At 39.4% G+C, this 14,379-nt stretch overlaps 1 protein-coding gene across 13 annotated transcripts in view; it reads right to left on the reverse strand.

Annotated features, from left to right (window-relative positions):
- The window catches only part of ppfia2 (PTPRF interacting protein alpha 2), a 549,829-nt gene that overhangs the window by 138,986 nt on the left and 396,464 nt on the right, over positions 1-14,379 (reverse strand). For 12 of the 13 annotated variants that reach the window (XM_072551614.1, XM_072551612.1, XM_072551613.1 and 9 more), the window contains 6 exons: positions 10,691-10,829; positions 8,357-8,577; positions 4,105-4,345; positions 3,699-3,728; positions 3,085-3,212; positions 2,269-2,444 (listed from right to left, as the gene is read on the reverse strand). In XM_072551614.1, coding sequence (XP_072407715.1) covers positions 2,269-2,444; positions 3,085-3,212; positions 3,699-3,728; positions 4,105-4,345; positions 8,357-8,577; positions 10,691-10,829 — 935 coding nt within the window. Of the gene's footprint in view, positions 1-2,268; positions 2,445-3,084; positions 3,213-3,698; positions 3,729-4,104; positions 4,346-5,521; positions 5,605-8,356; positions 8,578-10,690; positions 10,830-14,379 lie in introns of those variants that run through there. The other variant, XM_072551622.1, reaches the window with a different exon arrangement.

The raw sequence follows: 14,379 nt of genomic DNA on the forward strand, positions 1-14,379 counted from the left end.
AATTGCTGTAATCCATTTTTAAAGGAGGTTATGGCAGAGCATAAATCATAACGTGATTCTACAGCATCTACTTGGTTTTATGAAAGGGGAATCATGTTTAATCAAGTTGACAGAATTATTTGAGGAAGTAACAAGGAAAATGGAAAAGTGTATCATGTAGATATGGTGTAACTGGAATTCCAAAGACATTTCATAAGATCCCACATCACACGTTACTACACAAAACAGGAGTTCTTGGTTTAGGTGATAACGTATTATCATGGATAAAGGATGTGTGAGGTAACAGGGAGCAGGGAGTAACAATAAATGGCGATTTTCAGCGTGGCAAGTAGAGTGCCAAGGTAGTAATGCTGGAGCCTCAGCTACTTGCAATCTATGTCAATTACTTAAATGAAAAGGACTGGAGGAGTGGGAACTAGATTTGTTGATGGACAGGAAGATAGTAAGCTGTAGACAGAAACTTGGTAGATGGAACATAACATCGGAAAATGTTAACATGGCTTATTTGGCAGGAAGAATAAAGAAACTTAAATAGAAACAGACTGCAAACTAAATGGTACGAAGAAGTTTTGGTGTCCTGGTACATTGAACCAAAATGAAAAAATCATGCAAACTCAGTTAAGCAAGGCAGAAAGAGTGCTGGAGTTCATTGCAAGGGAAATGGAATATACAAGTAAGGAAGTTTTGCTGCAAATGTACTGGGCCTAGGTAACAACATATCTGGATTACAATGTGCAGTTTAGCCTTCTTATTTGAAAAAGCATATAATTTCATTCAAAACAGTTCAGAGAAGGTTTAGCCAACTCATTCTTGGGAAGAAGGGTTTACCTTATGAAGACAGTTTGAACACATTGGATCTAACCGCATTACAGTTTAGAAGAACAAGGGTTGCAATCAAAGAAGCATAGAATCCTTGCCAGTGTGGAAGTAGGTCATTCAACCCATCAAGTCCACAATGACCCTTCAAAGAATATTGCATCCAGACTCACCCCACCCTCCCCTATGTCTGACACCCTGCATTTCCCATGGCTAATCCATCCAGCCTGCACGTCCCTGGACACATTGTGCAATTTAGCATGGCCAGTCCCCCTAATCTGCACATGTTTATACTGAAAAGAATAAGATTGTGAGACTTGACACAGTGGATACCAGGAGAGACTAAGAACTGGAGACATAGTTTTAAATAAACAACTCCTGTTTAAGGTGGAAATGAATATTTTTCCCCTCAGATAAGTGCGTCTGTGTCTCCTCCCTGGATCATTGAATCATTTCAAGGCTGAGTTAGATAGATACTTCATCGACAAGGGAAGCATGGGTTATGGTGGCGGTTGGAAGGGGTTGCACATTTTAGTGAACGGGTATTTTTCCTTTCTGCTATTGTAAACAAGCAAATTTGGGTTACACTTTACATAAGGCAGAGACTTAGAGTAACCAAGTTCCACTCTAAAATTTCTCTCCTCACTACTCTAGCAAAATTGCTTCCATTTCAAGCCCAGGAATGTAGGGACCCCTGTAATAAAATAAGCAGTGAATATAAATGAGTAAACAAGGAAGGAAAATCAGGAATGGAATTCTAAAAATATTGTATTGATTTCATTTTGTGTAAATGCAAAAAAGCATACAAATGTGTTTCTATGACAACAGCAGAATATAAGGATATTCTAGGTTTATCAAGACATAATCTCTACAGATAAACTTAAAACAAAAAGGAAGGATACTATTCTGTATAAAGTACTGGGAACAAAGTAAAGGTAGTGAGATAAAAGTGAAAATCTGCAGACTATGGAGAGAGGAATTAAAGAATTATAGAATATTACAAGTTTGATCACACATAAGTATTTTTTGATAAGTTTTAAATGAGGAATATTTATTTCAGGTTGCCGCACAGAGGAAATATAGAGCTAATCAGAACTCATTTTTATTAAGGTTTTATTCGAATTGGATCCCAACAAAAACATTGCTATCTCACAAGAAGTAACAAAGAATGACTCATAGTGAACACTTGAAAATATTCTCACTTATTAGCTCATTCTGATAAATAAAGTGTCATAGTATCTAAAAAAAAATCACAATTGCAGCAGTAATACCTTTCTAAATTAGGATATCTAAATGGACAAAAAGCTTCTCTCTAGCAATGCAAATTCTCAAGTTTTAAACAAAATTAATTTAAAGGAAGACAAATACATACACAGAAGTGAGTATTTTATAAAAATTGAAAGATAATTAATCCACTATAGCAAACTGACTATTGATAAACCAGTTGCTGACCTTGAACCGAGGCCAAATGGTCTTTGTTAAGATGTGCTAACCGTCCTTTCTCTCTTTTGCCAAATAAACGGCCAATAGAAGATTTGATTCCTTTCTTCTTTTGTGCTTTATGAAGTGAGTCTTGACTACTTGTACTGCTATAGTTGCCCATTTCTGCTTCTATTGATGCTGAAAAACTGTAAAGAATCATTTCAAAGATTTTCATTTTGTCTTATTTCTTCTCATTCAAACTATTACAAATAATGTTTCACACATTGCTGTTATATATTTCTGCCGATTTTAAAAAGATTTCAGTAAATGTATACAAATGAATGGATCACCAAGCATTACTCTTCATAAAACATACAATGTCATAAAGTACCAAGAAAATTTCAAAATACAAATATTTTGAAATACAAAATACAAATATGCAAAATACTCAAAGTTTTAAAAAAATCAACAATTCATTTTTCCAAACTTTTTCAAACTTAAAAAGATGTAAAATAATTACTTAAAAATATATTTTCTGAACTAAACGCTTAACCATACGTTCAGTGTGAATAAACAGAACAATTCACAGGAATGTGTCATTTACATTTATTCCAAAAATAACCTTCCATTAAGCAGAAAAATATGATTCACTAAAACACTTACATTCTGGGAATAATTTAATATAATTCTGTACATTACCCTACACATACATTAAATTTATTGATCTACTGATTATATATTATTACATGTTACACTTTAACAAATGATGTAATATCTATCAATTCAATTATCAATTCAATTATCAAATCAAGTGATCAGCAAAGATCCTTGTTCTAGATGGCTTACCTACGTACTTCATCATGGTAGGAAGGCAGGGTGTGTGTCATTCTTACTGCTCTTGGTGTTGATGGTGGTGATGTTTCACATTTTATTGTGGCTTTATCTTCACGACCTTCTTCCTGCACAGCTGCAATCTACAGTAAAAAGTAGCATTAATAATACACTCGTTTCGCTTGTTATTTAAAACTCCTTATATTCATATATTCTGATATTGAAAATAAGAGGAGTAGGCCATTCAGCCCTTCAAGCCTGCTCTACCATTCATTATGATCATGGCTGATCATCCGACTCAATAGCCTGTTCTTGCTTTCCCCCATATCCTTCGATCCCTTTAGCTTCAAGTGCTATATCCAACTTCGTCTTGAAATCATGCAATGTTTTAGCTGCAAGTGCTTACTGAAAGTTAATTTAAATATGACAAGAATTTGATAACTAACACTTGTTATTCACGTATGACCATAAATAATCTGAGAATAATACATGCAGCAATATTAAACAAATAATGACTTTGGATAAGTATAGAAATAGCCTTTAAGGTTTGCAAATGTGGAACTTAAAGAATAACTATCTTGAAAATCTAACCATGCACCTTTCTTATGGAATGTTGTTAATGTAATTACCTTTCTCCGATGCTTCCTTAGGTCACTAGGCTGATGGTTGCAAAACAGCAAAAACACAAATTAGACTGGAGGGGCAGAATGCCAATGAAAATATTATTTCATTTTACAATTTGACACTGAATAAGCGTTTACCATGTGCCATACATAAAAAACCAATAGAGGTGTTTATAACCAGAGCTTCGAACATGCTTGGGAACCTAGACTCCTAGGTTTTCCATTCAAAAATATTATGTAAGTCTCTATTTTAAGCTTGAACTATGATGATGGCCAATGCTTTCTGTGATCTAAAAAGTTGAAATACACAAGACTTATCTGTAGATTATCTTATGTGATCATGAATAAGTTACTACAAAAATACATATTAGTGCTGTTAAAAACATGTGTCAGGCCTCATCCCCAAACTCACCAATGTCATGACACCCATACGATCAATGTCTCGAGCAGGGCTACGTGCTCTGAATTTGGGTGTTGAATGTCCACTGATTGGAGGGGAGGAGCTGGCTAATGATGAAGCAGTGACAGAACCTGTAATAGATCTCACTGGATGCATTCTGGCCAAATTTAGACCTTCAAGGCTAACACTACCCACTCGATTCTCAATTTCCTCAGCACGAAGTTCAGTTGATTCTTTTTCCTCCTGAATTAACCTGGAAAATCCACAATGGTTTGAATTGAGAAAGAAAATCATGCATTACTGTGCATACCTATAAAATTATCACATGTGCTAGCAATAGGTTGTACTATTATTAGCTCTAAAGTTACATTTTCAATTCATTAAAATGTCATTCAATGAAGTTCAATTAAATTATTGACATACTGTGCCATGAAGAGCTATAATGCTGACTTATGCCCATCATTCTTTGTACTGTGAACTCACAAGCTTTTTAATATTCCCCAAAACAGGGGTTTGAGACTTCCAAAGATAATACAAAAAAAACCCCAGAAACTGTCATGCAAGTTCTGGTCTGATGGCGCTTGATTTCCTGATTGCGAGCTTAAAACATGAAAGACAGCGTGTAAAGGGAGCCTGTAATATCTCATTACTTTGGCATGAAAAAGGGGAAAACAGAAAAGAAAGTAATTTGGGGCAGCAGAAAAGTAAAAATAATCAATTAAAAAGCTATTAGAAGGTGCAAGAGCCATTCCATTTCTGAAAATGTGAAATGTGTTTGACAGAAAATAAAGTCGAGAGCACTAAAAGAAATAGGTCATCAAGTTCAAGCAAGTCCATGAATGATTATTTTAACAGTGACCAATATATGTTATAGAGTCATAGAGGCAGAGAGATGTACAGCACAGAAACAGGTCCAACCCGTCCATGCCGACCAGATATCCCAATCCAATCTAGTCCCAACTGCCAGCACCCGGCCCATATCATTCCAAACACTTTCTATTCATGTACCCATCCAGATGCCTTTTAAATGTTGCAATCGTACTAGCCTCCACCACTTCCTCTGACAGCTCAAACATTCATGTTCCACCCTTTGAGTGAAAAAGTTGCCCTTTAGGTCTCTTTTATATCTTTCCCCTCTCACATTAAACCTATGCCCTCTAGTTCTAGACTCCCCCACCCCAGGGAAAAGACTTTGTCTATTTATCCTATCCATGCCCATCATGATTTTATGAATCTCTATAAGGTCACCCCTCAGCCTCCAATGCTCCAGGGAGAACAGCCCCAGCCTATTCAGCATCTCCCTATAGCTCAAAACCTCCAACCCTGGCAACATCCTTGCAAATCTTTTCTGAACACTTTCAAATTTCACAACATCCTTCTGATAGGAAGGAGATCAGAACTGCACGCAGTATTCAAAAAGTCGCCTAACCAATGTCCTGAACAGCCGTATTTCCTGCTTTTGTGCAGTGTCAATATTTGTCAGTCCTGTGAAGAGCCATGGAAGATTCTCCTGTGGTAAAATGACAAATCAAAAGCAAGCTGTTGTTTTCATTGGTGGAACTGATATATCAAAGGAATAATCAATTTTCGGCAGAGTTTGAAAAGGTTCATTTGGATAAAACATTCAACATAATCAATTTCACTACAAAAATGGAATTTATTGATTTATTATCATGTGTATCATGCTACAAAATACAGTGAAAAGTTTTGTATAGTGTTGCCACTCTCCAGTGCCATCATAAAACATAGAAAATGCCTACCAAGTTCATATTTTTCTAATATTTTAAGATGCTCCACACAAGTCGAGCTGTGCCCAAATATCTCTCCCTGAAATGTCCTGTTTATTCTGTTCTGATTTTCTTCTAAGGCACTTATATTCTTATTGAAATAAACTGACCTAGACTATATTATACACCAAAATGTGGCTCACCATTCAGTTGATACAGGTATGACTCTTAATTGATTGTTTTCCAGACACACTCCCCTTTCTAATTTGTCCCTATTTAAAACTTTTGCAGCTGTTGATACAGTACAGTGATCACAACTCCTTAAGTTTTAAGATAGCTATAAGGATAAGTTAGGACCTTGTGGCAAGGTACTAAATTGGGGGGACGGCAAATTACATCAGTATTAGGCAGGAGCTAGAGAGTGATAATTGGGATATCCTGTTATTAGGCAAGTCCACATTTGACATGTGGGAATTGTTTAAAGATATGCTGACGAGAGTTCAGGACCGGCATGTTCTAGTAAGGAGGAAGGACAAAGATAGCAAGGTAAGGGACCCTTGAATAACAAGGGAGGTTATGAATTTAATCAAAAGGGAAAAAGAAGAATACATAAGGTTTAAGAAGCTGAAATTGGACAGGGCCTGTAATAAATATAAAGAAAACAGGAAAGAACTCGAGCAGGGAATTAGGAGAGCAAGGGGCCATGAAATGATCTTGGCAAGTAGGGTTAAAGACAGTCATTCTATACATACACTATAAATAAGAGGATAACTAGGGAGGAGGTAGGACCACTCAAGGATAAAGGAGAGAACTTGTGCTTGGAGGCAGAGGATATGGATGAGATCCTAAATGAATTATTTGTGTCAGCATTCACCTAGAAGAAGGATATGGAGGATAGTGAGATGTGTTGGAACATGTTAATTTGCTACAGCATTTTGAGATTAAGAAATAAGTGGTGTTAGGTCTCTTGAACAGCACAAAAGTAGAAAAGTCCCCAGGGCCTGATGATATCCACCCCAGGTTATTGAGAGAGGTAAGACAGGAGATTGCTGGGGCCTTGACTAAGATCTTTGTATCCTAGTGAGGTCACTGTAGGATGGGCCAGTAGCTAATGTTGTTCTTCTGTTCAAGAAGAGAAATAGGGACAATCCAGGAAACTATAGACTGGTGAGTCTCACATGGATAGTTGGGAAACTACTGGAGAAAATTCTTAGGGATAGGATTTATGTGCATTTTGAGAAGCATGGCCTAATTAGGGACAGCCAGCATGGCATTGTGCGGGGCAAGTCATGTCTTACTAACTTGATTGGAATTTTTGAGGAGGTGACGAAGATTATCCATGAAGGTAGAGCAGTGAATGTTGTCTATATGGATTTTAAGAAGGCTGTTGTCAAGGTCTTTCATGATAGCCTCAACCAAAATATTAAGATGCATGGGATCCATTGTGACTTGGTGCATGAATTCAGAATTTGCCTGCCCATAGAAGGCATAGAGTAGTGAATGGAAGATTATTTTCCAGGCTGAGGTCTGTGCTTAGTCTGTACTGGGACTTCTGCTGTCTGTGATATATATAAATGATTTGGATGAAAATGGCGATGAGGTATGAACTATATGGAGAAGCTTGAAAAACTCAGGTTGTTTTCTCCAGAGTGGTGGAAGCTGAAGCAAGACTTGATAGAAGTCCATAAAATTATGAAATGCATAGGTAGGGTTGATGGTTCAGAATCTTTTTACCCGATTTGAAATGTCTAAAACTAGGAGACATGAATTTAAGGTGAGATGGAGACAGTTCAAAGGAGATGTAAGGGTCAATTTCTTTTACACAGAGAGTGGTAGGAGTGTGAAACACACTGTCAGGGGTAGTGGTGGAAGTAGATACGATACGGGCATTTAAGAGACTTTTAGATAAGCACATAAATATGCAAAGAATGGAAAGATATCGTCCAAGGGCAGGCAGAAGAGATTAGTTTAATTTGGCATCATGTTTGGCACAACATCGTGGACCAAAGGGCCTGTTCCTCTGTTGTATTCTTTTATGTTCTATGTACATAATAGAACCCTTTCACGTTGTACCTATTTCTACAACCCTGTAGCAATAAGCATTATCCTATGAATATCGACATCAAGATTAGATTAGATTACTTACAGTGTGGAAACAGGCCCTCCGGCCCAACAAGTCCACACCGGCCCGCCGAAGCGTAACCCACCCATACCCCTACATCTACATCTACCCCTTACCTAACACTACGGGCAATTTAGCATAGCCAATTCACCTAACCTGCACATCTTTGGACTGTGGGAGGAAACCGGAGCACCCGGAGGAAACCCATGCAGACACGGGGAGAACGTGCAAACTCCACACAGTCAGTCGCCTGAGGCGGGAATTGAACCCGGGTCTCCGGCGCTGCGAGGCAGCAGTGCTAACCACTGTGCCACCGTGCCGCCCAAGATGTATCTGTCATACCTCAGGCAATCTGTAAGATTATAGCTCATTAATGAAATATAACATGGCCGATAGACAAAAGAACAGTAGTCACCTTATTTCATTGTTAATAGCATCAAGTTGTTCTTGCAACATCATCGCAAGAGTCTGAGCATCAGAGTGCCCACTAGGTGAAAGCAGATCCATGGAACTAAATATGGTTTCTCTGTCATCGTCGTCGATGTCTGACATTTCAGTGTCACTCTCAAATTGTTGGCTGCTCAGCATGCTAATATGTTGAGTTCTGCTCCATTCTTTGTCGCCAATTGTTTGTATCTGAAATACAGAAAAAGTCAAAATTCTACAGAGTTTCTCATAACTTTTGACATAACACATATTCTGAAGAAGGGTCACTGGAATCAACATGTTAATTCTGCTTTGTCTCCAAAGATGCTGCCAGACTTGCTGAGTTTCTCCAGCAATTTCTATTTTTAGTTCAGACCTTCAGCATCTGCAGTTAATTGTTTTATTCCCGGTCTCTTCAAATCTTCCTAGGCTTTTCGGCTGCACCCCAGTGTTGAGTGCATACTATCCATCAACCAACCAGGCTCTCAGATTGTTACCTGCACCTCAGAAAGAATTTCTAAACAGAGTACTTGTTATGTATTCTAAACATGGGACTTAATAAAAGTACGAGGGAAATTTATTCTTCCTGAACGATAAGCTGCAGCCACACACTCTCCATGCCTCTTTGATGGCAATTCTGAGATATCAACCAACTTTTATATATGAAAGCTAAACAGTATTTCTGAAAAATATTTGAACACATTGTCTGTTGTTGAATAGCATTTGTTTCAGTTTTTTAAATTAAAGATAAAAGCTAAGAATAGAAACAAATCAAAGAAGCAAAAAAAATTGGATGTGTAGTTTTCTCCTGTATTTTTCCACTCCAAGGTATTTTTATATTTTGTGTATTTATCATGTTTTTATGGTGTAAGAGTTTTTTGACATTTTTGTGTATTTCTATCATGCTGCACAATAAGATCATTTAAAAATATGTCTTGCAATTAGGTTTGTGTTAAAATGTTGTAAGGTAGGCCATCCTGAGCTTAAAGTCAGGTCTGAAGAGACAAAAAAAAGGACAACGTTGAACTAAACTAAAATGCACATTCACAACAGACACATACACATACAGACATCTGTCTACAGCAAATGAGCTAAACAATATCCATCTCCTGTACTGCTGTACCTTGAGACACCCCCTGCAAGAAACATAGTATGATCACATGTAGGTGTCTCTGGGTAGTCAGGGTTAGATTGATAGCCATATCAGATAACTCATTTGAAGGTAACATATCAGATAACTCATCAAATGCCATAAACCAGAGAGAGGAAATTGCACAAAACCGTAGCTCTCAAGGACATCTTTGCTGCATCTGGAAGCTTTACTCAAACAATCATGGGAAGACATTGGAGTATTTGTTGGCAGAGTGACCATATTCTTGTACATATCACCTCATTAAGCAACTACCACTGTGAGTTTATACTGTTGCTCATGGACTTAAGAAGATGGTTATCACAAAGTGGAAACTATCCAAAACTGTTTCCTGCATCTTTGATAGCCGATATACTAAGGGCCTTAGAGGCTAGTGAGAATCCTGTAGAAGAGTCTTCCACATTTGTTAGTAAGAAATCAATTACACACCTTTCCTTCACCTTATCCAATGGTAACTTTTTGCAGTTGAAGTCCTTGAAGGCTTTTTGAAACTGTTTTCTTTCTGCTTTGACTGCAAATTACATTAGTTTGCTTTGACCATAATGTCTGAAAAAATTGTATTTTGGAAAAAAAGGTAAAACATGGTATAAATCATCATCACAGCTTGGTATGGCAACTGCTTTGCCCAGGACCATAAGAAACTACAAAAAGTTGTGAACACAGCCCAGACCATCATGCAAGCCCACCTCCCATCCACTGATTCCATTGCTACTTCTCATTGCTGTGGAAAGGCAGCCAACATTATCAAAGCCTCCTCCCACCCAATTATAATCTCTTCCAACGTCTTTCTCAGGCAGAAGATATAAAAGCTTAAAACATCTGTACTAACAGGTTCAAGAACTGCTTCTTCCCCACTGTTAATAGACTGCTGAATGGACCTCTCAAATTTCAAATCTAATGTTGATCTTGCTTTTAATGCACCTTCTGTGCAGCCGTAACTTTGTTCAATCACCCTATGATCTGTATGTCCTTGTATGCTATGATCTGTCTGTATTGCATGCAAAACAGAGCTTTTAACTGTACTTAGGTACATGTAACAATAATAAATCAAATCAATATTTTGCTGTAAGTATTCTGATTTATTACTTCAAACTTAATTGAAAAAGTCAAGGAACAATAATAATTGTTTTTAGATTATTCAACTCTATATTAATTCAAATATAAGGTGCAAACCTTTGGTTCTTCTCTGTGTCCTGCTATACGCCCCTTCTGTGATCGTCTTCGCACTTTGGAAGACCTATAATGGTCAGCCTGACTATCTATTAGTGACCCCATGGAATATCGCATATCAGGTGAAGTATCCAAACGTTGCCTGGAAAGTAATAGTTTTTGCATTATCTTGTAGAAAGAGTAATGGAGCAGTCTTCTCAGTATTTAAAATTAAATTGTTTTAGTAAAGCAATTGTATTATTTTTATATTGTAAAAGCTGCAATATTAATGCAAATTACAACAGTTGTATACTCAAGCAATATTTCATTGGCTATAAACTGTTTTTTGATATCCTGAGGTCAAAAATGTATTAATTGTAAGTCACTTCTTTCTTTACAGAAAAGAAAATACCCCCCACAATTTATCCATGAATCATTGAGCAACTAGAAAAATAACTGCAGAGTAAGAAGCCATTTAGTCCATCAAGTTCCACTATGGCCATAAGTGGTGCCTGTTAAAGTGGCTCAGCCTTCATTCCATGAAAAGACAATCTGTGGAAACACACAGCAACAGCTTTTTTTGAGTTTTCTTCTGTCCAGTTTTCTCTCTGGACCCTGAGAGAATTTATTTTGGTGTGGTATAAGCCTGTAGGTATATTTGTCACAAGGTTCTCATGAATTGCTGGCCATTTGGCAGAGGAGAATTTGTGAGCATCTTACTGCCTCTAGGCCATTTTTAAGGAGTCAGTCTGGGCAATGGGAACAAAAGACAAGCAGCTTTGTAATATAGTTAGGAAGTTTAGTAAAATCAAAAATTGGAGGTCAACAGGAGTGTCAGTGTTCTAGGATCAATTTGAGGTCTCATGCAGCTGGAGTACTTACACAGAAGTTGGCTTACTGTAGGCTTGCAACTGTAACTGCCTTTTTTTAAAAGAAACAATACCTTATGGCACACTCTTTCTCCCCTACCTGCAACTTTAGCCTGTAGCTCCTTAAGTCCTGGAGGACCTCTTATTGCTACTACAGTGTCAAGAGCTAATTTCTGCCATTAATTGGCCATTTCTTTGAAAATCCTTTTGGGCAGATATCACCAGGTCCAGTACCAGGTTTGGAATCAGATTCGAAACCAATATTGGGGTCCCGAGAGAAAAACAATCCCTGACTTACAAAATTAGGTAACACACTGCCGTGTGGCACATTCTGGTGATCACATCCCAGCTGGACATTAATTGAGTGATTTAATTCCATCAATGAAAAATACTGAGGACACCTGGATTGGCCATGTAAGCAGTTTATGATATGCAACAAATTCTAGATTTGCTTTTGTTGCTCACTATCAAAGAATCAAAGAGAAAACAGCCTGTGAATCAAATTTGAGAGGCTCCTCTCCTTCTGACTGGTTTCATCAAAATGGATTTAACTGACAGACCAGTCAAGCATGACATAGGTCACCTAGCAGATGTGCTTCTGTGCAGCATATTGTGAAGTCCTGGAGATTCCATGAGCAGATCCCTGAAAGGAATTAGTGGCAGAGAAATTCAGGGTTGTGGTGACCTTGATAATGACTGGCAACTCATATTCACCCAGTCCACTGAAGAACAGATCTTATTCCAAGAGGCTGAAGATTTCAGAGCTAAATTGCCATGGGAGTCTGAGTCTCTTGAACCACTTTTGTTCAGTTGCATTGGGAAAGCTGATAATCTTCTAGGAGAAAGTGAGGACTGCACATGCTGGAGATCTGAAGAAGGGATTCCTGAAAAAGGGCTCATGCCCGAAACGTCGATTCTCCTGCTCCTTGGATGCTGCCTGACCTACTGCGCTTTTCCAGCAACACATTTTCAAAGCTGATAATCTGCCTGTCGATAGTGAGCCATGTGTATGTTCTCCTGACAACAGAAGCTCTGCGTCCACCCTCTCTGTCCGCTGGAGCTGCACATGATTCAGCAGGAAATAGATGCTGCTGCCAGTGATGGTCCTGCTGATCTAGAGTGTTTAGTGTTGTTGTTGCTACTGCTCTTCCTCCTCCTGAACCTGACTTGAGACCTAAAGTAGAGCTGTGAAAACTATTGTACTGTAGTGAAAGTTGACAATAGAGAAATGTAGATCCAGGTGAACAAATTCCAAGATAGTAGAATTAACTTTCACAAAACTAGAATCTAACTCAAGGACTGTGAAAGCACATGCTCTAAAGAAGCACTGATAGCAAACACCTTTGACTTAGGCAAGGAAGTAGCTGTGCTGCTTTGATATTTAAAGGGTATCAAGTGTGCTAACCCCTTTTGTTGATCTTGAGTTTGAGCCACCTGGAAACCCTTTGGTAAACAGGGACCGATTAAGGGATTGGACAGATTATGGGATTGAGACTTCATTCAATCGTCTTTCTATATGGTTAAATCTCAGACCACAGTACTCCACAGGAGTTTCCTATGTGCATAAGTTAAAGGTGAATGTAAGCAGGGTCACATTGGATTTATGTGATAATATTTCATTAACGTTTTAAAGATAACTGCTCCTCCTCCATGATAACAGTTAACACTGGAGCCCCACAAGAATGCATCCTCAGCACCCTACTGTACTCGCTGAAAATGTGTTGCTGGAAAAGCGCAGCAGGTCAGGCAGCATCCAAGGAGCAGGAGAATCGACATATCGGGCATGAGCCCTTCTTCAGGAATGAGGAAAATGTGCCAAGCAGGCTAAGATAAAAGGTAGGGAGGAGGGACTTGGGGGAGGGGTGTTGGAAATGCGATAGGTGGAAGGAGGTTAAGGTGAGGGTGATAGGCCGGAGTGGGGGTGGGGGCAGAGAGGTCAGGAAGAAGATTGCAGGTTAGGAAGGTGGTGCTGAGTTCGAGGGTTGGGACTGAGACAAGGTGGGGGGAGGGGAAATGAGGAAACTGGAGAAATCTGAGTTCATCCCTTGTGGTTGGAGGGTTCCTAGACGGAAGATGAGATGCTCTTCCTCCAGCCGTCGTGTTGCTATGGTCTGGCGATGGAGGAGTCCAAGGACCTGCATGTCCTTGGTGGAGTGGGAAGGGGAGTTGAAGTGTTGAGCCACGGGGTGGTTGGGTTGGTTGGTCCGGGTGTCCCAGAGGTGTTCTCTGAAACGTTCCGCAAGTAGGCGGCCTGTCTCACCAATGTAGAGGAGGCCACATCGGGTGCAGCGGAAGAAGACCGACCGCAGTTTCCCCCCAGACGTGATCGATGATGCTCTCCACCGCATTTCCTCCACTTCCCGCTCCTCCGCCCTTGAGCTCCGCCCCTCCAATCGCCACCAGGACAGAACCCCACTGGTCCTCACCTACCACCCTACCAACCTCCATATACATCGTATCATCCGTCGTCATCTCCGCCACCTCCAGGGATATATTTCCCTCCCCTCCCCTATCAGCGTTCCGAAAAGACCACTCCCTCCGTAACGTCCACACCCCCCACCAACCCAACTTCCACTCCTGGCACCTTCCCTTGCAACCGCAAGAAATGCAAAACTTGCGCCCACACCTCCGCCCTTACTTCCCTCCAAGGCCCCAAGGGATCCTTCCATATCCGTCACAAATTCACCTGCACCTCCACACACATCATTTGCTGCACCCGATGGAGCCTCCTCTATATTGAGGAGACAGGCTGCCTACTTGTGGAACGTTTCAGAGAACACCACTGGGACACCCGGACCAACCAACCCAACCACCCCGTGGCTCAACACTTCAACTCCCCTTCCC

Source organism: Chiloscyllium punctatum, chromosome 32, assembly GCF_047496795.1.
Source record: "Chiloscyllium punctatum isolate Juve2018m chromosome 32, sChiPun1.3, whole genome shotgun sequence".
NCBI lineage: Eukaryota > Metazoa > Chordata > Chondrichthyes > Orectolobiformes > Hemiscylliidae > Chiloscyllium > Chiloscyllium punctatum.